The 23,457-nt window shown below is 35.6% G+C and overlaps 1 protein-coding gene across 1 annotated transcript in view; it reads left to right on the top strand.

Annotated features, from left to right (window-relative positions):
* LOC107661787 (serine/threonine-protein kinase 32A-like) overlaps positions 1-23,457 on the top strand; it is a 50,517-nt gene that overhangs the window by 20,194 nt on the left and 6,866 nt on the right. The window contains exons 5-10 of the mRNA XM_016451554.1: positions 7,884-7,921; positions 15,793-15,882; positions 16,577-16,680; positions 17,663-17,779; positions 17,905-18,030; positions 20,814-20,942. Of these exons, the coding sequence (XP_016307040.1) occupies positions 7,884-7,921; positions 15,793-15,882; positions 16,577-16,680; positions 17,663-17,779; positions 17,905-18,030; positions 20,814-20,942 (604 nt within the window). The remainder of the gene's footprint in view (positions 1-7,883; positions 7,922-15,792; positions 15,883-16,576; positions 16,681-17,662; positions 17,780-17,904; positions 18,031-20,813; positions 20,943-23,457) is intronic.

Consider the following 23,457-nt stretch of genomic DNA (forward strand, 5'->3'; position numbering starts at 1 on the left):
GCCTTCTTTCTTTACGTGAACATTTGGGCGGTGTTATGCAAATCTTCCCACACAGTGACGTAGACATGTGGGGGCATGTTTAAATGAGCTGTTTTAGGAGGGCGTGGTTGAGTCTTAACTTTTATAAAGAATATCTCTTTGGGTTTGAGACTTTAGTCTTTGCAACTTTAGGGATCTTATCTATGCACGAACAGCTTGTAACACTACAAAGAGAAAGGAAAACTTGAAATCACGTCATATGACCCCTTTTAATAATATTGTGCCATCTGTTATGGTTGAAAGTTTATCTGTAGATTTCTCTCTAGATGGAGGAGTGATTTTGTGGTTGCAGGATTTTTTAAGTAACAGAGTTCAATGAGTGTGTGTGGTTGGCATCATCTCTTCTCAGGTGTTCAGTCATCTCAGGTCTTTCTAAGGGCTGGATCCAGACTGAAAGCTTGTGTAATTCCTAGTTACCACGGGATGTCAATTCGTCAATACGTCGATTTTTACAAAGCTCATCGGTCTGAAAAGCGAGGTGTGCTCTGATTGGCCAGCTATCCAGTGCGTTGTGTGTCCTCTCACCCTTACTGTTTATTATGTACACAAACAATTGTAGGAGTACTTGTCCAGCGAGATATTTAATAAAATTTGTAGATGATACTGCATTGGTTAGTCTCCTTAAAGGGGATGAGAACAGTCATGGACCCTTTTAAATGAATTTGTTTCTTGGTGTGATGTATCAAATCTCAAGTTAAATGTTTCAAAAAGTTAAGAAATGTGTATTGATTTTAGGAAAGAGTCCTCCACGAGTGCGACCATTATTACAGGGGAGCGGATTCAGAGGGTAGAATAGTATAAATACCTTGGAGTTGTTTTAGATCACAAATTGAGGTGGGATAAATGGACTGGCTCTGTGAACAAAAAGGGCCAACAACGACTATGTTTCCGTAGGAAGATGGTGTCATTTAGTGTAAGCCCTCCATTGTTAAAGGTGTTTTATTGAAAGTGTATTGACCTTTTGTATTATTTGCTGGTTCGGGAATGTTACGGTGGAACAAAAGAGTTTGTTCAGGAAAATGTTAAGTACTGCAAGTAAATAACTTGGTATCCCTGTGATGGGTTTACAACAAATTTATCCGACTAGATGTCTTGGTAACGCTATGAAAATGATATCTGATAATAGGCACCCACTGTATAATGAGTTTGAGCTTTTGCCTTCAGGTAGAAGATTTAGGTACCCGTGTTTTTTAAAAATAGGGGGAAAAAATATTTTATATGACAGGCAGTGAAGTTCTTAAATGAAAGATAGGTAAGAAAGATGTTTTTTTCTCCCCTTCTCTAAATGAACAAGTCTCATTCAGTATTGGTATTTGTTGATTAAGTGCTGTGAAATTTGTATTGTTCTAATGTGAAATTTATGTTGTATTGTCTTTTGTGAGAACCGTATATTGAAACAAGTCACTGAAACAAAATTTCCCCAAGGGCATGAATAAAGTTCCTTACTAACTAAGTCGATGGTCTGTTAATAGCAAGAATTGTACATTAAAATAAAGTGTGACCGTTTTTGTTAATGAAAACATACTCTATTGCACAAGCAAGAGCCTTTAACTTTAACTACAGCACTGCCTCTTGTACTTTTTTTAACTACACTAAGATTAGCCCACTAACTAGTCTTGTTATGTTGTCTTAATAGCAGTATGTTGTTATACAGTATCGGACGGACACCCCTGTTCCCACTGCGCTCCTGAGACGAAAACAATACACCCTGTTTTTTTGCTCACGGCTACTTGAATTATTAACGCTAGAGTGCTGCTCAATTAACAGATCTTAAGAGATGAGGCTCTTCAAAACAGGATTTGGCGGATGAGTGAGAAAGACCAAAACATTCACTAACAAATCCATTCTTCATTTGCAGTATTCAGATGGGATTCGTTTTCTAAACTGATGTTTGAGTTGCGTTTAGGATTATAAGAAAGTCATGCAAACTCATTAAAATAATTTACACTTAATGTACATGTTAGATAAATTATATATTTCATATCGGATGAGAACTAAACTTGAACTGAGCTGAATTTCTTCTTAACTGATGAATTCTGCAACATCAACACTTTTTGGCGAATTGAACTGAATCAACATTGAACTGGCCTGAGTCATATTAAAGTTTATATGAAATCAAAATAAAATCAAAACACTAACTGCACATTTTTAGTGCATGCTGACTGGCATTTGCCTTTCACATCCAATCTATCAGTACGAAACAAAACACTAGAAGAGACAAACTGTCAGCGGTTATTAGTCAGTAGCAGCCCTTTACTATAAAAACACGCAAAAACCACAAACTATTTTATAAAGAGATGCCAAAGAAGATGCAACTCTTAAATAATAGTATAAAATATTACTGAGACTATGTGTGTGTCAATATGCTTCTGTTTATGTTTACTGGCATGTGCTTTTACAGGATTCTTTCATGTTTAATGCACCATATGGTCATATCATTTACTAATTATAGGCATATACTTTGTACCATCATCCTGCCAGGGACTGCAGATGAAAATTAGCCTGTATGGCCAAATCTGGCACATTTTCATAACTGGCCGAGTGCTCATGTCAATTAATGTGCATTGTCCCTTTTAGAATAAATAATAAAAAGATGGCAGAGGTTGTGAGCTCAGGTCTGTAAATGCAAAAACTCTGAAACTGTATAACAACATGTATATGTGTATAGCCCTATTCACACGGGATTAGTATTACGGGGTGACCTCCAGTCATTTGTAATAATTGCGGAGGTTGTCTGTGATCTTAATCCTGTGCAAATCGGCCATGTCTGAAATTTGTAAAGTAAAAATTCCCCCGCAAATGACCTACCATATTTCGCCGAACATCGAGGTCCTGTGATAATATTAGTCCCGTGCGAATCGACATCTTTGTGATTTGGCCAGCATTTGGTGGGTCGTATATCATTTTTCGAGGTTTTTGTTTCCTGTGCGCCTTATTATCCATCTTTCGAGAAGAATGGAGCTGCGTTGGAGTGTTTGATAGTATTTTGGGTGCTGTCATATCGCTACACCATACAATTTGCAGAAAGAGAAAGCTGAAAAGCGGGAAATTCGAGTACAGTCTCAGACTTCGCTTATCCCGTGCAAATGCACCACACTAAATTCAGATGTGGGGGGGGTAATTTCAAAATCACACAAGGTCCCCAGATAATACTAATCCCGTGCGAATAGGGCTTATGTCAGCGAGAAAAGCGCAGAAAATATGGCAAATAAACAGTCCTGCAGCTTATACAGTTAAACAAAATTGAGTTAAATGAGCATCGTTGAATAAATACTGAATGACTTAGGTTTAAAACCAAATTTAAACGGCTATTTTCTTTATTATTTTCTTCTTCATCTGCCAAGGAAAATAACCCCACTATGGGTCATATGACCCCTTTAATATGTGCTTTATAAGTACTAAAAAACAGCCGATATGCAATATGTGACCCTGGAGCACAAAAGCAGTCTTAAGTCGCTGTGGTATATTTGTAGCAATAGCCAAAAAAATGTCGTATGAGTTAAAATTATCGATTTTTCTTTTATGCCAAAAATCATTAGGATATTAAGTAAAGATCATATTCCATGAAGATATTTTGTAAATTTCCTACCGTAAATACATTAAACTTCATTTTTGATTAGTAATATGCATAGCTAAGAACTTCATTTGGACAACTTTAAAGATGATTTTCTCAATATTTAGATTTTTTTGCACCCACGGATTCCAGATTTTCAAATAGTTGTATCTCAGCCAAATATTGTCCTATCCTAACAAACCATACATCAATGGAAAGCTCATTCAGCTTTCAAATGATGTATAAATTTCGAAAAATTGACACTTATGACTGGTTTTGTGGTCCAGGGTCACATATATAGAGTTAATAGTGAAAATATTGGTTGGATATTCTAATCATGGAGTTGGTTTTAGTGGACAAAAGGCCAGTAAAGGGTAACACATGTCCAGCTTAGTCCAGTTAAGCTGAAAATCAGCCATCTCTCTTCATCAAGCACCACTAGCAAACATTGAGCCGCCCACAAAGGGTTTATTGAAGAGATTGTGTGTCGGTCTCTAGCTGTCCCTCTGTTGCTGAGTATCTCAGCAGGGATCCGGTGACCAGGAGACCGGCTCACTTACAGCCCTCATCATGATATGTGATGTAATGAGGCCATTAGATCCTGCTAATAGGTTGTTGGAGCAGTCAAGCGAAAGAAAAGTCGGTGGATGGATTTGGGTGGTCAGATAACATTGCCACTGAGCTCTGAGGAAGGCCAGGTGTGTGAGCTGTGGAGGAAGAACTCATGCTGACTTCCCACGTCACTTTTATAACAGGTGAATCAACTCCAAGAGGTTTTAGATGTAATTGACAAGTAATGAGTATTACTGTCATCAAGTCACTGAACTCAAAGCAGCTTCATAACGGTACGGGATGGCTATTGACTATTGACAGCTGTTGCTGAAAGATGACCAGAGTTACTGATATTTCAATATTTGATATTGTATGCCTCATTTTGGCAGCCTCTCAATGTAAAGAAGGGGTAGCTGGACGATATGGCCAAAATGTATATCAAGATGTATTTCTTAATTTCTGTCAATACGATATAATTCCGATATCGATATGAACAATATATTTTTAAAAAAGCCTCAGAAGAACTGCCAAGAACACCCACAACGGATGTCTGTACCTACAAACTTCTGAAAAAATTAATTTGTCAAGTCTATGAAACCTCCTCTTATAAAACTATACGATATTTTAGAAATAAAAACAGTACAAATAAATGAATGTTCAACTTTTATTTGTATTTAGCCTTCATACAAACAAGAAATGTGAAATCGCTGTCAAATAAACATAAGACTCTCAGACTCACCTTAATAATATTAATATCTTTGACTTTAAACTGTACATAGGCTGATTATTCTTAGACTGAAACAAATGTGCTTCAGCCGGGATAAAGAATATGAAAAGTGCTCAGAGTTGCTGCAGAAAACAGAAAAAAAAGAGTGAGCAACAACAAAAACGTGTTGCTAAAGGACCTTATTGAAAATGCAAATTCATTCTCTGCCAGCAGGAGGCGCTTTTGGAGCGGCAGAAACAGCGGTTTCCCTGGTAACGGCTGTATACAAAGCAGCGCTCCGCTCATAAACGCTACTTTATCAGATGAATGATAACGCCATCAAAACTTTTCTGAAAACAGTCGGTTCCCTTCAGAGATACATTCATATAAAACACCCACGCCGCGTTTTGATTTTGAAACATGAGGCGCTCATGTTTATTCAATTAAGTTGTGGTGGCCACCACAAATAAATCAATGTATAGGAAACACTGGTAATGTATATCGAAATATCGGAAATGTGTTTAAAAATCATATCGCCGTTATTTAAAAAAATATATATTGTGATATATATTGATACTGAATTATTGTCCAGTCCTAGGTCCTATTATGCTTTTTCAGTTTTTCAACTTTAGTGTGTAATGTTGCTGTTTAAGCATAAAAAAGTCACAATGTCACTCATTTAAATAATTACCGCCCACATAATATGCAAATAAGGGGGCGTGGCCTGGTTGAGCTGCACTAGAGACCATAGACTAAAAAGTAAAAATAAAAAAGACACTCTGAAATGTCCCGTAAAATCCGTGCTTGAAAAAGTTTCCTCTTGTTCGTAAACATTCAGTTCGCAAACTGTAAACAGACTCATTTTACATGACTAATAACATAGTAATTGCCCATTGGATGAAAAGCACATATAACTGGCTGGAGGCAGGTTACCTTGACACCTGTTGCCCAGGAAACCATCCAGTAGCTGCCATGACGAGCAGCATCTTTGGATATAATGTGTGCTGCTGATATGCAGTAGCTCTGTGCAAATGTCAGCTCATTAAACTCAACACGCTTGACCTTTCTCTCCTGAGCTCACCTGTTTGTGGAGAACACCTGTGAACTGTCAACAGCATCTCCTCGCTTTGATATGCAAAGTTGACGTTAATTGGTCTATGGATTCCAAATTAGTGGAAAATTAAAGTGCAGAAATGTCTTTTTGGTTTGTTGCTTTTAAATGTTATCGCTCAGCCAGCTCTGTTTCAAAATCTAGTGAGCTCTCTAGCTGTCTACAGTGGTGGCCAAAATGATTAGAACACTAGTATTTTCAGCAGCTAAAAAATGGTTTTAAGTCAGTTATTTCTATCGTTTGCTGTAGTGTGTCAGTAGGAAATATCAGTTTATATTTCCAAACATTCATTTTGCAATTAATTGTAATAATCCAGTGAGAGTTTTGTCTGACAGCAGCAAGTGCTGCACACAGAGATCTGATCTGATCATCATCAGTCTGTCTGGAAGAACATGAAGAAACAGAACAAACTGAGACAGACTCAATCCAGAAGAACTGTGTCTCCAAGACGCTTCAAGAAGCCTTCCTGCAAAGTTTCGTTCCAGAATGATTCAACGTTTTTGAATGAATCGAGTGAGTCAATGATTCAATAAGCCATTCATAAAGACAGTGGCTAAATTCGAAACTGCATACAAGTTGACTACGCTTACTAATTTTAGTATACCTTTTCATGGCAGAAATAGTGAGAGTAGTAGTATTCAAGTATGCGGTTCTGAAATCTGGGGCCAGTTGCATAAACTTAGCAACCATGTTAAGACTGTGTCTTAAAAACTAGTTTGACCAACTAGCAGTTGCCAAGGGGAAATCAGTCTTATTTTTCCAACACAAATAAAACCAATTTACCGTTTCATAACTGAATTAAAAAAGTTATGACCAGTCTTGAAGAAAAAAAAATTAGATGACTAACTTTTTAAGACTAGTCTAAACAGTTTATACAACCGGCCCCAGAAAGTCACTTGCTTCATTCCTGAATGAATCAGCTGTTTCAAACGAATCAGTTGAATGAGTGAATCAATGACTCACTCATTAAGACAGTGACTTGTTGGTTTTAGTTTCATATTTAAAGTAGCATTTCATAGTTCTATGTTCATTCTATTTTATATTTAAAACGCTAATATCATATAACATTTATGCAATTGTAACTGAAAAGTGAAAGTGACGTGACGTGGCGAAGTATGGTGACCCATACTCGGAATTAGTGCTCTGCATTTATCCCATCCTAAGTGCACACACACAGCAGTGAACACACACACACCGTGAACACACACCCGGAGAAGTGGGCAGCCATTTTTGCTGCGGCGCCCGGGGAGCAGTTGGGGGTTTTTAACTGCCGTGTAAATGCATTCATGGCATCTCTGAGCTGCATTAAACAGTCTGTGTGAATGCATTTAAATTCCACTTCGGATGCAGCATCTGAAGTGCAAAGATGGATTTTGTTGATTGATTTAATTTGATTAATATCAGCCCTATAGTATTTTTTTATTCTAATTGCATTCATTGAATAAATACATGAAATTACATGAAAGATGATGCATACATTTAATAAGGTTAGAAAATTTGCCCTTATAAAGGTTAAAAAATGTCCCTGGAAGATTTAAGGTGGAAAATATCATACCCTAATGGAAATGTTTATTTGTTCTCACTGATTTAGCTTAACTATAACTTGCCAGTCATTGTTTATTAGTTTTGGTTACTTTCGTATTTCGCAGTTACCTTTTTTATTTTTATTCAGTGGCAGAAACAAGCTTCCATGCCTCAAAGCACACTGTGACTGTCATCTGTAGTCGTATGGGACTAATTTTCTGGATCTTCTGCACAGATTTTCCAGTGACGCTGCTCTTTTTGGCACGAGCGTCTCTTCATTTTACAGCTGACACGTTAATGTGATGCTTTACTGGTTTTCTGCTGTATCCAGATGAATTGTTAAAGTGAAGTGTCAGCAGAAGGTTTGTCCTAACTGAACTTTATTTATGTGTTCACAGAGACATTAAGCCAGACAACATTTTGCTGGATGAGCACGGTAAGTCCTAAAGATACTATAAATCACCATCACGTCTGCTGTTAGTGCTTCTTGTTAGGACAAGCATCATTATTACTATTGCTCAGACTGACTCTCTCTCTTTCTGACTTGTTGAGTGATAACGCTGGTGACAGAAAGGCATTGAAGGTTATTCATGGCAGATGCTTCACATTGGTCTGGATAACCGGTGTTGTCAGGGAGAAAAAGCAACCTGCATAATTTTTCATCAGTATGATAATAGGCAGGGGAATATTAATGTGAAGATAGTTATGACCCCGTCTCTAAACAACAACAAACAGCAGGTGGTTGAAGACAACAGGGAGGGCCAGTGAATTTTCTCTACCTCTACTTTTTCTCACTTTTTCTCTTACACTCTTTAGTGAGGAAATCAACAATAGCCATGCAATTTTCAGTAGCTTTGGTTCTGGAAGCATTCATTTTCTCCACAGAGATTTCTAAAACAATCTTCATTAAAGAGCTAAGCCGAGAGCCAAACCAAAATCAATGTCAGAATTAGAAACTTTGCATCAAGAGTATCTGAAAATCGGCAAAATGTAAATTTTAGGCACTTTTTATTGTGTATATTTTGACCCTGCATCCCAGTTTCCATTTTATCCAAATTGGTGCGCATGTTGAAAGAAAGATACCTGAATGGTCTATTTTTGTTGGACTGGAAGTCGCAGATCCATGCACACTTTAACAAGACAATGGCACAACCCATTGGATTTTGGAGCCTGGTTCATTTCAGACCTATATGTTTCCTTTAACATTAAAGGAGACAAACATCACCTACAGGTTCTTTATTGGCATCTGTGGTTCCATGAAGAACCTTTAACATCAATGGAAATGTTCCATTCCACAAAGGCTACTATGTAGTGGAAAATGGTTGTTTAGATTTTTTAAATGTTCTTTACACTAAGACAAAATGGTTATTTTAACCCTCTGGGCCTCTTTGGTCACTTTTGATTGAAAAATGTTACATTTAAAAAAAATTTAAATAGTAGCTTTATCGGATGGTGACTTTTGTCACATTAGCTATATGAACACAAAAAAATCATGATTCGGATATGTTAAAGAGCAGGTCATATGGTATTTTAAAGTGTCCTAATATTGTGTTGGAGTCCCCTACAACAGATTTAAATGCATCTAAGGTCAGAAAACGTTGTAATTTTTTCAGAATATACATTTAATATTAGAATCATTTGCCAATGATTTCTAAATGGTTCGTTCCAAGCAAGTTCGGATTGTTTTAACTTTTAATCAGAACACAGAACGCAATTTCACAATGATTATAAAGTCTGTGTGCTACACTACATTCTTTATTATTAAACGAAGTAATTAGAACAACGTCAGTCTACATTAATCAACACATTCTTAGGAAATAGTGGGTTCACAGCGGATTATCAGAACTATTTCAGTAAGACAGTAATATCGTGCTTTACCTGGAAACCTAAAGCTGCACTAGGTGTACATCACATATTAGCACAAAAACTTGATATTTTGAGCACTCAGTTGAAAATGTACACATAACGTATCAATCGTACTTACAGGTTGTGCTTCGGAGAGCTTGTTAGTCCAAATGAAGAAGATAGAAGAAGCCAACTAAGATAAAAGCCAAGATTAGAGAAGCAGTCCTTAGTAAAAATGAAATGCACACAACAAAAGGTTTGAATTGTATTTCTGCGGTATCTTTGAACACAGTGTCTTCTCAACATGATGTAAACACACTAACTAGCGGAAGTGTTTGTGGGCAGGTCAGCCGATAACAGGCAAAAGATTCGAAAATGTGACGACTCGTTAAGCAATCGACTCTCTCTTTTGAGAGACAATATCTATATTTATCATGCACTTTTTTGATTAACAACTTTGCAGATTGTTTTCATTTAAGGATAGCTACGTTATAAACTGCAAAAGAGATATTTTTCAAAAACCCATATGACCTGCTCTTTAATGGGAACCTTTGCGGTAAAAAATTACCGTTTATAAAATTCCCTCAGAATTATAAATAATAATAAAAAAATATATTATTGAACAAAAATATAATAGATTGATTTTCCTGAAAATAAATAAATAAATAAATACACACATACATACATACATAAAGTTACATTTCAAGACTGCAAAAGACTTGGTATTTTAGACTGCAAAAGAACCAAGTCTGACCCAAAAAATAAAGAGGCCCAGAGGTTTAAGAGCTGTTCACTGAAAGGTTATTTCAGGAAGCATAAATGGTTCTTCTATGACATTGCTGCGAAAACCCCTTTTTGGAGGCTTTATTTTTACAGTGTACAGTTTTTGTCCTTTAAAGTGCCTCAGCTAGACATCTGTTCCCGTGCTCAAGAACATCAGTGGGGTTTTCTGTTTTGATCTAGGTTGCTTCTGTCTGTACAGATTTATGTCAGTGGTCTCAGAGCAGTTGTTTCAGATTCAGATTGTGAAAACAGAATGTGATGGAAAGAGTGATCTGTTGTTTTCACCAGACAGCACTAAACACTTCCCGTGGCTCTGACACAGACTTTTACGACCCTTAATGCCTCTCCAATTCAAACTCATTCTGAGTTAACTCAATTTTCAGGGAATATTTTGTTTCTGTGGGTTGATATACAGTAGGTCTGCAAATTTACACATTGCACTGAAAAAAATTATTCATTGAATTTACTAAATTTCTTAAGGTTAGTGGTTGCAATCAATGTATTTTAGCTACATTTAAATAAACAAATTTAGTTGACTAACTTTCAACATTAAAATAAATTGTTTGCAACCACTTACCTTAAAAACATTTAGTATAATTTTTTTCAGTGTGTGTATATATGTGTGTACATGATATATTCATATATATATATGTACATGAACCGACAATTAAAATAGTGCAGACAGAATACAAGACCGTGTTTTTAGAGAGATTTGCAAACTCGATTGAATGGATTGCTGTGGCTTACGTGCAATATCATTGAAACAAAATAAACAATACATTGAGTTTTAAAGCCTTTTTGAAATATCTAATCAATTCTTTAACCCAATAATGTAATTTCTCTAAATATTCTCTGTATATTATTATTCTTCTTCCGCACTGGAAGTCTATGGTAGCCCATAGAACCGCTTGCGGGAAAGTTATGAAATTTGGCACACTGATAGAGGACAGTCTCAACATTAACCATAGCAAATTTGGAGTCTCTGACTCAAGCTCTCTATCGCCACCACTTGTCCAAATTTTCTCTCATGTTTATGCTAATAACTTTTGAACCATAAGGCACAGAAGGAAAATTCTTTTTTTTTTCATCTGAATCCTTGGCTCATGCTGAGTCAAATGAACACCAAAATTTAAAAATCGTAAGGTTTAGTTTTTTTGCTATTGTTAATAGTTCGAAAAACCTACTTTTTCGAACTCGTCCTGGACGGTTTGTCTGATTTTCGCCAAAATTGGCTCAGATCATCTTCAGACCATGCTGGCAAAAAGTAAAGGAATTCATGTTGATTCGTCAAACCGTTCTCGAATAACGCACAAATTAATTTGACGAAAAGCACGCAAAAATGGATGTGAGGCTGTATCTTTGCAACGGTTTGGCGTATTGAGATCCAAACTTGGTGTATGTTATAACAAGCCCATGCCAAAACATCCATTTGCTTTTAAGTGAAAACCTGACAGACATTTGGCAGTCGAAATGCTTTTTAAAGCCATTCGCTCAGCTTACAGACACACAGCAGTGCTGCTTTTAATCCCTGGAGGGTGTCTGGAAAGTGCTGACTCCTGCAGACCTCACATCTAGAGGAGGTGCTCTCCACAGCTCACAGGACAGTCGGGTTTTACTCCCTGAGGAATGAGAGGTACATTACCTCCTTTGCCTTTTATTACACTTTATTTTAAGCTCCAATTCTCACTATTAACTGCGACTTTTGCCTCAATAAACTCCTAATTTACTGCGTGTTAATAGTTAGTAAGGCAGCTTGGTTTCAATTAGTGCTGTCAAACGATTAATCGCAATTAATCGCATCCAAAATAAAAGTTTTTGTTTACATAATATATGTGTGTGTCCTGTGTATATTTATTATGTATATATAAATACACACACATACAGTATATATTTTGAAAATATTTACATGTATATATTTATAGTCATATAATTTATATTATATATAAATATAAACAACATATTTTTCTGAAAGATATACATGCATGTGTGTGTGTATTTATATATACATAATAAATATACACAGTACACACACATGGGTCAAAGACGTTAAGATGTCCGCATCAAAAGAAATGTACAAAAGTGATTATATGTCCATAGAAAGCACATTAAATGTAAGTAAAGTGTCTACTTTTAAGGTTTCAAATTAGTTTTTGGAGAATAAAATGTCAAAATTTGGTTGAAATAATGTTACATTGTCATTCAGTGTAACACAATATTTATGTAAAAATTCAAACAACATGCTTATTCTGAGATGTACATGTTAAAAAATATAAAAGAATAAGGGAGCATATTAAATTTGATTGTGTTTTAAATTAGTAAAAAAGTCTTACTGAAAAATGGCAAATTTTAAAAATGTAAAATTACAACTGATTAGTATTTGGGGTGAAAGTAATTAGTCTTTTAATATGTCATAAATTGATTTTTGTTGTAAATATGCCTGACAAGATTGTTACACTGAATGCCATTTTAGTGGCTCTCTTCTGTAAATCAGGGGAAAATGTATGATATTTAATTTTTGCTCGGAAAAACAAAAACAACAATACAATTAAATTAAACAGCAACAATTTAAAGCAGTATTACACTTATTTACACCCTTTTTCGTCTTTGACCCACATATATTATGTAAACAAACATTTTTATTTTGTATGCGATTAATCGCGATTAATCGTTTGACAGCACTAATTTCAATAAAAGCTGTTTTTGAACTATCAGGAAATTTTGAGTTCTGAAACTAACAGGATGTTTTTGTACTACAATAACCTCTTATAGTATGTCAAAATATCATTTTGACTTGATTTCTTAACTCACGACTCCTTTAAAAACAGAAGACTGCAACGGAATAGCTATGCATACAAATGAGATTGTTGCTCTGCAGGAAACTCTTTCGTCTTCTCCTTATCACTGATGACCTCTGTCGGTGTGTAAATAATGCAGCTGCTGCATGAAGGTGTTTTACATTCATATCAACACTGCACACATCCACAGCATCTACTCTCTCTGTGATATAGGCACACATACACATACGCTAGAGAAACTGAACCCCGTGTACCCTCTTCCTTCTGTGTGTCGCATCTGCTCCGGTTCGCTCGTGCCCTGCGGCGATGGCAGATCTTCATCAAGGTGAACGGCTGACTTAGGCCTCCTCACTCCAGTTACTGTTATTTCCTCCGAAGCTCGCTACACTCAGTGTCATCTCATTCTCAGGAATGAGTTGAGGAACTGCCCCACAAATCAAGCCAAACCGTTTTATTAGGCCAGAAAGGAAGAAATAGATTTTAGAAGGTGCTGTTTCAATCTTTATACTGTGAGACAAAGCTGCTGCTGTTTTGGACTGTATGTACAGTAATAGAATGTTGTACTGTTATAATGCGATGCCAAACTTGCCACCACAGTTTTTCAAAATATGAATCAAAGTTAAGGAAAAATAAGTGCATCTAAGATGAAGAAAATTACAAATATTTTTAAAACTAGTTTAAGGAAACTTTTTTTCGATTCTTATTAAGTGGTCAATTTTGAGATATTGGGCTATTTTGCTTTCATAACATGTCAAATTTGAGACTAGTTGGAGAAAAAAAAAGCATCCAAAATTAGGGTTGCAAAGGGGGGTGGAAAAAATTCCGGTAAATTTCCGGAAACTTTCCAAAAATCCCTGGAATATTCCAAAAAAATCCTGGAAATTTTCCACCTTTTTGCAACCCTATCCAAAATACACATTTAAGTGTTTATTTTATTACGCTTGATTGATTAGCATCTATAGATTTCAATTACAATTCTGAGTTTTTTCTCATTGACTGAGCCGTAAATCTTAAGAGATTTCAGTTGCACATTCATACACCAAACTATCCAGCTTTATTTCTGTCTATATTCTGCAGGTTTTTCAGAGGGGTTTGTTAATATGTAATTCACCCTGATATATTTACCATTTTATTCCTAACACTTTTAACAATAATTTTTAACCTGGCTTTATCCAATGTTCTGATTTCTGTTCTGGAAATGTATGCAAATTCATGAATACTTACTAAGATGAAGAAAATTACAAATATTTTTAAAACTAGTTTAAGGCAACTTTTTTTTCTATTCTTATTAAGTGGTCAATTTTGAGATATTGGGCTATTTTGCTTTCATAACATGTCAAATTTGAGACTAGTTGGAGAAAAAAAAAGCATCCAAAATTAGGGTTGCAAAGGGGGGTGGAAAAAATTCCGGTAAATTTCCGGAAACTTTCCAAAAATCCCTGGAATATTCCAAAAAAATCCTGGAAATTTTCCACCTTTTTGCAACCCTATCCAAAATACACATTTAAGTGTTTATTTTATTACGCTTGATTGATTAGCATCTATAGATTTCAATTACAATTCTGAGTTTTTTCTCATTGACTGAGCCGTAAATCTTAAGAGATTTCAGTTGCACATTCATACACCAAACTATCCAGCTTTATTTCTGTCTATATTCTGCAGGTTTTTCAGAGGGGTTTGTTAATATGTAATTCACCCTGATATATTTACCATTTTATTCCTAACACTTTTAACAATAATTTTTAACCTGGCTTTATCCAATGTTCTGATTTCTGTTCTGGAAATGTATGCAAATTCATGAATACTTAATTAGACAATTAAACATTTGAATATTTTTAAACATACCATTTCAGAAAACTTGTAATACAAAACAGTTGCCTCATAATGTACTTTGATTAATCAACAGGAGAAAATATGTTGATATTAAAAATATTTACTCTTTAGCATGTGCCAAATTATTGTACTCTTTTGAAAAACTTTTATACCATTTTCAACGAGTTTAATGTGTAACTTACCAAATTAGATTTAATTTTTGTTACAAAAATCACCATGTTATTAAAAGGTCAATTTATGTGATATGTTAAGACACTTATAAGTTATCGCAGTTCTAAACCCTGCTTTTAACCCCGGGTGAAGAAATGTTTCACACTTGTAATTTAGAAGCAGGGTTAGGACCGCTTTTTACCCGGGGTTATGAAACCAGAGTGTTTGCTGTGTTAAATTTGTGACGTGTGAAACAATGCTGTGTTAGAATATTGCGGCTGGATGCTAATTATATTATAATACATGCTTTGCAGTTGACATTGCCAGTGACTGCTTGTTTTGTCTTTTGAAGCCTCTTAAAAGCATGAAATTGAATTATGCTTATGACTCAAGTTAGATCAAAACAGCTAGAGAAGGACTGGGACTGTGCACATTGTTCGGTGTTGTCAGTGTGTCGTTTAATTAGTTACACAGCTGAGGTGATTGCCTCAAAAAAAAAAAAAAAAAAAAACAAAGGACAGAAATCTAAGTGCTAGAAAACAAGATGGCATCATGCATGTCACATACTTCCAGTCCTGCTCCAACGGAGCAAATGCCATTGAGATGAATGGCAATGCTAAAGAATAGCTTTCTCCAGATATTATATACCTTGCATCCATTGATTTCATGATGTAGTAGTATGTCCCATGTTTTCAGCAGTGAGTACTTTCCCATCACCAGCAAAACAAATGCTTGGTAGTATGCAAATAGGGATGCAATTAGCATGAGACCATCAATCTCTGGCATTAGCATCAGTGTAATCACTTTCGTTTAAAGCAAATGCATCTTTTTTATTTGCTTATATTTGTGTTCATATCTTGTGTACAGTATATGGTTTTATTTAGCATTTATCTCTTTGCAGGTCACGCTCACCTGACAGATTTTAACATCGCTGCTATTGTGAAGGAGGACTTAAAAGCCACATCTATTGCAGGGACAAAACCATACATGGGTGAGAGCTTTCGTACTTCTATTTAACACTGCTTTATTTGTGCGATTTAACACAACGTCAGTCAAAGGTTCCTTATATTTTTTACTCTGTCATTAACAATTGTACAGTTATGTTAAATTCACAGGTAAGACGTTTTCACAGTTGAAACGAAACCTTATTAGAAGTCAGTGAACCATCAAAAAGATTTTGAAACTCATATTTCAAGGTAAAAAAAAAATACAGACGGTTGCTTTAATGCTGCATTCACAGCATATTGTAATTTGTCGAAATGCAAAATGTTGCTTATCTCAATACATTCAGTTATGAATTACATGAATAATGTAAATGATAGCATATTTTCTATTTAAAACAAGAACATTTGAGGAAAAATAGTTGAGTAGGTTGCATTACTAGATATTAGTTTTAAATTATTAAATATTTAGCAGCTTCTTACCTTGTTCTCTTGCACCGTTAAAACTGAAGCATCGCATTGGAATCCACACTCTGCTTCTGTGGAGATTTAAATGAAATATTGAATTACGAACTACAGTTAAAATTATAATCAAGTACTTTACATGCTAATGTTTTTAAACATGTATGAATATCATTACTGATATATAACAGTATTGATATAATTTGTTGAATTGGCATTCATTTTATTGGAGTAAAAATGCTGGAAACATATAATCTGCTGTTGTCTTGTCTGTTGTTGCAGCCCCAGAACTATTCCAGTCGTTCGAGGGAACACGCCCGGGTTACTCTTTCGCAGTGGACTGGTGGTCTTTAGGGATCACTGCGTATGAGCTTCTCCGTGGACAGGTGAGGGTCTCTCAACCATCTGATCTGAGATCAGTATTAGCGCAAGAACCAATTCAGAACATGGTGAGCCATATTAGCTAGCGTAAGTTAGGGGTAGGCGATATGACCAAGATCTTATTTCACGGTATGAGAAATTTTATTTCACGATAACGATATATATTTCTCGATATAGCTTTTTTTTTGTTATTAAAAATAAGAAAAAGAAGCAAATTACAAACACAATAGCACAAATAAATATAAAATAAACTTTTAATTTATTCAGCTACAGTAGGCTACAGTAGCTTTATTTAAAATGTAGTAAGAAATTTTACAGAAATTGAATGAAGTGTATAAATAAAACACTGCATAGTCTTCACTGTATCAATCAAACATGAACTGATTCTGATTAAAGATCCAAAAGTGATTCAGTCAAGTGCAGGGAGTGATTAACATTAATGACACAGACAGCAGCAGGTAAATTAGACTGCTGTCCCTTTAAGACCAACTGCACGGATCCAATATACTGATACACATCCGGTTTTTACATTTATTTAACACATAACCGACTGTGTTTACGCAAATACTCCACACAACGGGCATTTTGACATAATTGTGTGCGTATTTGACCATTCAAGCACGAAAGAGATCTGTTTTTGCGATCACATGCTGTCTGAGAGGTGCTTTCAGTGCGCGCACTTCTGCTGTGTGTCAGTTTTCACTGCTTATTGCGCTTAATAACTATCAAGTGCGTCCCACTCTTTATTTTCTCATTCATGCATGTTTCCTTGTCACTTCAAGGTGTATATAACTTTTACGTACGCAGATATATTTGCATACCGCGGAGATAGCAAAATCTCTAACGATAGACACTTTATTCCGCGGTAACGATACCGTCATACTGCCCAGCCCTAGCGTAAATCCTACTAATCCTGCTCATGATCTGCTGAGAATCAAACTGAACAAGAAATAGATGTTTCATTGACTGTCGGCTTTACCTCTGTAGAGGCCGTACATCATGCGCGCCAACACACCAGCCAATGAGATACTGCAGACTTTCCACAAAGCGCACCCCTGTTACACCGCCGCCTGGTCTACAGGGATCAAATCACTCTTACCAAAGGTAACATTAATCACACAAACAGCACTGTAGTCATGCTTTATTTATTTGATAATTACAGTCATGTTTAGGATCAGTCATGATCTAGTGGCGTATGAAACATGCAGTGTGTTTGATTCTGTTGTCAGCTGTTGTGTGTAGACGCTCAGAAGAGGATTTCCAGTCTCTCGGAGCTCCAGGACCTGGAATACCTCTCTGATGTCAATTGGGATGCTGTGCTTAACAAACAAATCCCACCTGGATTCCTCCCTGATGTAAGTATATTAGACACACACACACTGCGAATAAAGAGAAATGCACATATTCCATATGAATGATTTGAACTGAGATATGCTTTAAAGGGACAGTTCACCTAAAAATGAACATTGTCATCATTTACTCACTCTAATCTTGTTCCAAACCTGTATGAGTTTCCTTCTTCCATTGAACACAAAAAAGATATTTTGAAGAATGTTGAGAAATTTTTAAATGCAATCTTTGTGTTGTTTGATCTTAATAAATGTCAATCTTGTATATATTCATTTAATTAATAAAACTTTTTTTTTTAATTCTACACTGTTCACTACAGATCGTATAAATTTACAGTATAATAACAGCAGTAAGTCTTTATAAAAAAAATTAAATATCAAAAATTCAGGTGTTCACAATAATAAAGACATTCATAAAACCACAACGATTGAGGGTTTTCACAATGTTCTGCTTACAGAGTTGCAGGTTCAGCTGGTTTAATTTGCGCTATGCTTGGCAAACCTCGTGCAGATTTATGATGATTGGTCTGGACTGAAGAGGTTTCATGCAGTGAATCTTGGGAGCAAAGTGTCCATCAGTTAAACTCTACAAAAACATACATTTAAGAAGCCTTTTTTAAATGTTGTTCTGAACATTTCTGTTTGGTTGTGGTGATCGTTCTCAATTCAGAGTGACCATAAGCATTATTTATGCCATTTGGAAAGCACTGTAAAAATGATAAATTCCAAAACTGGCTGAGATCTGAGAAAAGCTCTGGCACTATTTTAGCCACTTACCTAAATATTCTGCAATCTGTGCATATCTAATGTGATGACATGTAGACATTTTGAAGTGTGATGTCAGTGTCTGAACTCTTTTTAGGGCCGCTGTACTGTATAAGACAACTACTGAATGTACCAACAACCATTTATGGTAAACTAAAATTTGCTTTAATGTCATTTTATATTTATTTGTAATTACACATTTGTAATGATAAAGCTGCAATTTTAGAACATTTAAAATATATTCATTTTAAATGTAATATCAAAAAACACACTAAAGTGCTTTTGTTTTTCATTTTGTACAGTTCTTTGAGGTCCACTTATAACGTTATCAAGATTTTTACATCAAAAAACATCATAATTTAGATGTAGAAGCTATTTAATGTCCTGTTTTTAACCCCCCTTATCAGAACGTGAACACTGTAAACATGCAAACGATGCAAACACTGTTTTAACTTGGCACTGCACAGCATCTTGTTGTCTTCGGAGTATCTTTATTGATTGGTTTCTGCGTAGACCTGCGCTTTCGCCTCTCTCGTAAACACTGAAGCCCTATTCGGACGGGACTAACATCTCCGTGTTTATTACAGAGGTGGGAGGGTCTGTTTTGTATATCTGGGCATTGCAGAGATCACGCGTTCTGCATGCGTGCTATGCGTATAGTAATTCGGATTAATTACCATAGTATAACCACAGTTTTACTACAAATATGGTGAAGCTATATGGCTAGTAGAGCAAAACCATGGTTAATGTGTGGTTACTTTAGTTAAACTATTTTATGTTTTTATTTATTTGTAGTAAAACCATGTTTAATTTTTCTTAAAGGTACATATGTAATTAAAACATTATGTCATTGAGTGCAGAATTGAACGTGAGTAATCTTACATGATGCTGATATTACAGTAGCCAGTCTTAACAGTTTACTTGATTTGGCTCTTGATTTTATAAAAAAAAATTTTATTTCTTTTCCGGGAGGCAAACATTTAAAAAATGTGCGGTAAGAGTGTCTATGGTAGTTCACGTTGGCCAAAACACACAAGGAAACGGGTTGTGAAAAAATCTCGTCTGCAATCACAGACGTTCGCATTCGGACGGGATTTAGTTTTCTCAGAGCATCACTTTTTTTTTTTTTGTTTTAGAGTTTGCCATAAAACAGTAGATAATTTGCTCTGGAATTATTACAGAGGTTGTGTGAGAAAAACACAGATGTGGCAGATTCGGATGGGTTTAAAATTGGAAAGTACATCTGTGAAACACAAATTTCTCTAACGACCCCCTGTAAAACTAGTCGTGTCCAAATAGAGCTTATGCGCGAATTGATGGGCGGGGCTAAACAGGCAGTGCTGTAGAATCGGTGGGCGGGGCTATACAGGCAATGCTGTAGAATCAGTGGGCGGGGCTAAACAGGCAGTGCTGTAGAATCGGTGGGTGGGGCTAAACAGACAATGATGTCAAAGCACGTTGATCTTCTTCTGCAGTGGCGGTGTTTATCCACACTATTACATCATAGAGTAGAACATTCCACAAGCTGTTGTTTTGGCAGACTGCCTTCAATATAAGCTGTTTTTAGACTAACAAGAAAGTTTTGAGTTCCGAAACTTACAGGATATTTTTATAGTACAATGGCAATTTTATAGTGCAATGTGAAAAGATGTTGGTTTCTCAGATCATGACCCCTTTAATGTGTTAGCCGACACAAAAATAAGTGTAGAATTAGAAACGTCATTTAAAATGTATAAAGTTAAAAATTACAGTGCACTTTTTAAAAGTGTATTAAAATTGTCATGAAAGTGTACTGTCTTTATATACACTTAAATAACTACGTTAATATTACATTATCTGCAAGTACAGTTTAAAAAAACAATACTTTTAAGATTTGCAGTACACTATAAATGCACATTCACTAGAATTAATCGTCCTTTTTCACAAGGGTGTAACTGTAGTACGGAAATAGTACTTGCCAATAAATGTTCAATTGTTCATGGGCACATTGTACAGTACATAAATGAGTGTTTGTGTGATGGCAGAGGCGGCGACTAAACTGCGACCCCACATTTGAGCTGGAGGAGATGATCCTGGAATCCAAACCACTGCACAAGAAGAAGAAGAGGCTGGCGAGGAAGACGAGGGAGAGCGGCTCTGATGGATCTCCTCAGGTAGCATCTCACTGTCATTACTTAAGAACATAACGGTCACGCCACAGTCTTTGTTTAAAAAAATAAAATAAAATTGTTATGCAATAAGACATAAAACAATTGAAGTCCTGTTTATTACATTACCATGTTTCCCTTGAGTTTTTCTGCAATGGCTCTCTTCTTTGTTTGTCAGTATGAGTCATTTCTCTGAAGGATTTGTTCAATGGGAGATCAGAATCGTTGACCTTTAGAAACATTAACTTGTTCGTTTTTGCACAATGATTTAATTACTCACTGATCTTTTGTTTAGTTTTTTTGATTAAGAAGATACATTATACAGAATTTTAACTGTAGAGAATGATTCAATATTGCATTTAATGTGAAAATTTAACATTTATTAAATTGTAATGTCATTTCAAATGTGTAATTACAAATATATTTAAATATGTGTCAATAGAAATAGAAATTATTAGTGCATATTTCAAATTACCATAAATCCATGTCAGTACATTCAGCAGTACACTTATAATAGAAAAATTATGAAATTACTTATAAAGATGTATTTAAGTGGGTTAAAGGGGATAGTTCACCCAAAAATGGAAATTGACATAAATTATTCACCCTCATCTTGTTCCAAACCTGTATGAGTCTTTTTTTTCTCCCCCCGTTGAACAGTTTCCAAACAGTTTCTGGTAGCCATTGATTTCCATAATATTTTTTTTTTTTTTTTTTAATCAAAATTCTTCAAAATATATTTTCTTGTTCCAACCCCAATTCCAGAGAAGTTGGGACGTTTTGTAAAAATGCAATAAAATCAAGAATCTGTGATTTGTTCATTCTCTTTAACTTTTATTTTAATTGACAAAAGTACAAAGAAAAGATTTCCGAAGTTTTCACTGACCAACGTAAATGTATTTTGTAAATATGAACAAATGTTGTTTTTGACGGCTGCAACACATTCCAAAAAAGTTGGGACAGTGGCAAAATAAAAGTGAAAAGGTTAAAGAATATCCACAGAAAGCAGGTGAATTGGTAATAGGTGAGGGGATCATGTTTGGGTATAAAAGGAGCATCTCAGTCTTTGCAAGCAAAGCTGTATCATGGCTCATCACTTTGTGCCAAATTTCATGAGAGAAGTGTCAAACAAATCAAAAATCACATTCCGCAATGCAAAATTGCAAAGCATTTAGGTCTTTCACCAACTACCACATGTAATGTTGTGAAAAGATTCAGGGAATCCAGAGAAATCACAGTGCACGTAGGGCAAGGCAGGAAAGCTCAGGTGAATATGCTTGACCTTTGAGCCCTCAGATGGCATTGCATAAGAAACCGTCATGCTGCGGTGTTAAATATAGCCACATGGGCTCAGGAGTACTACTGAAAACTGCTGTCACTTAACACAGTCTGCTGCTGCATCAAGAAATGCAACTTGAAACTCTGTTACTCTAGAAGAAAGTATTATATGCATTATATGCAGTGATGCCGCTGGGTTCTCTGGGCCAGAGCTCATCTCAGATAGTCAAAAACACAGTGGAAAGGTGTGCTGTACTCAGATGAGTCCACATTTCAACTTGTTTCTGGGAAAAATGGATTTCGAGTTCTCAGTCCCAAAGACCAAAGGGACCATCCAGACTTTCATCAGTGACTGCTGAGCATCTGAAGCCTTGTTTCAAGAGACTGGACAAAAAAAAATTGCTTGCAAAGCTTTAGCAATCAGTATCCTTAATTCCCAAACAATGAAACATTGTAATTAAAAGGAAAGTTGATGTGACACAGTGTTAAACGTGCCACTGTCCCAACTTTTTTGGAGTGTGTCGCAGCCATCAAAATCAAAATTTGTTCATATTTACAAAATACATTTATGTTGGTCAGTGAGCTTTTAACAATTAGTATCCTCAATTCCTAAACAATGAAACATTGTAATTAAAAGGAAGGTTGATGTGACAGTGTTAAACATGCCTACTGTCCCAACTTTTTTGGAGTGTGTCGCAGCCATCAAAATCAAAATTTGTTCATATTTACAAAATACATTTAAGTTAGTCTGTGAAAACAATAGAAACCTTTTCTTTGAAATTGTGTATGTTAATTAAAGGTTAAAGAGAATTAACAAATCACAGATTCTAGTTTTTATTGCATTTTACAATATGTCCCAACTTTTCTGGAAATCTGATTGTAAATCACATAAATGATAGCATATTTTCAATTAAAAACAGCTAAATGTAAGGGGAAAAAAGAGTACTATTGTCAGTCCTTTAACATTTCTACTGTAAAACTGTGGTGAAATATTAAAGGTATGTTTAGCTACATCTTACCTCACACTTTCACCATTAAAACTGTAGTGCTGTGCTGGAATTTGCGATTGGCTCCCGTAAACAGTAACATCTGCCGTCTTTGATTTGGGTGACCATCTAAATAATTTTGACATTGACGAGCACTGTTTGACTGCTAAGGCAGACCAGTCTAAAGATGTAACTTTTAAAACTTTTTGTCATCCTAACAACAATCAGAGTGCTGAGTAATGTGCAGCAAAGCAGAA

Source organism: Sinocyclocheilus anshuiensis, unplaced genomic scaffold (genome assembly GCF_001515605.1).
Source record: "Sinocyclocheilus anshuiensis isolate Anshui unplaced genomic scaffold, SAMN03320099.WGS_v1.1 scaffold207, whole genome shotgun sequence".
NCBI lineage: Eukaryota > Metazoa > Chordata > Actinopteri > Cypriniformes > Cyprinidae > Sinocyclocheilus > Sinocyclocheilus anshuiensis.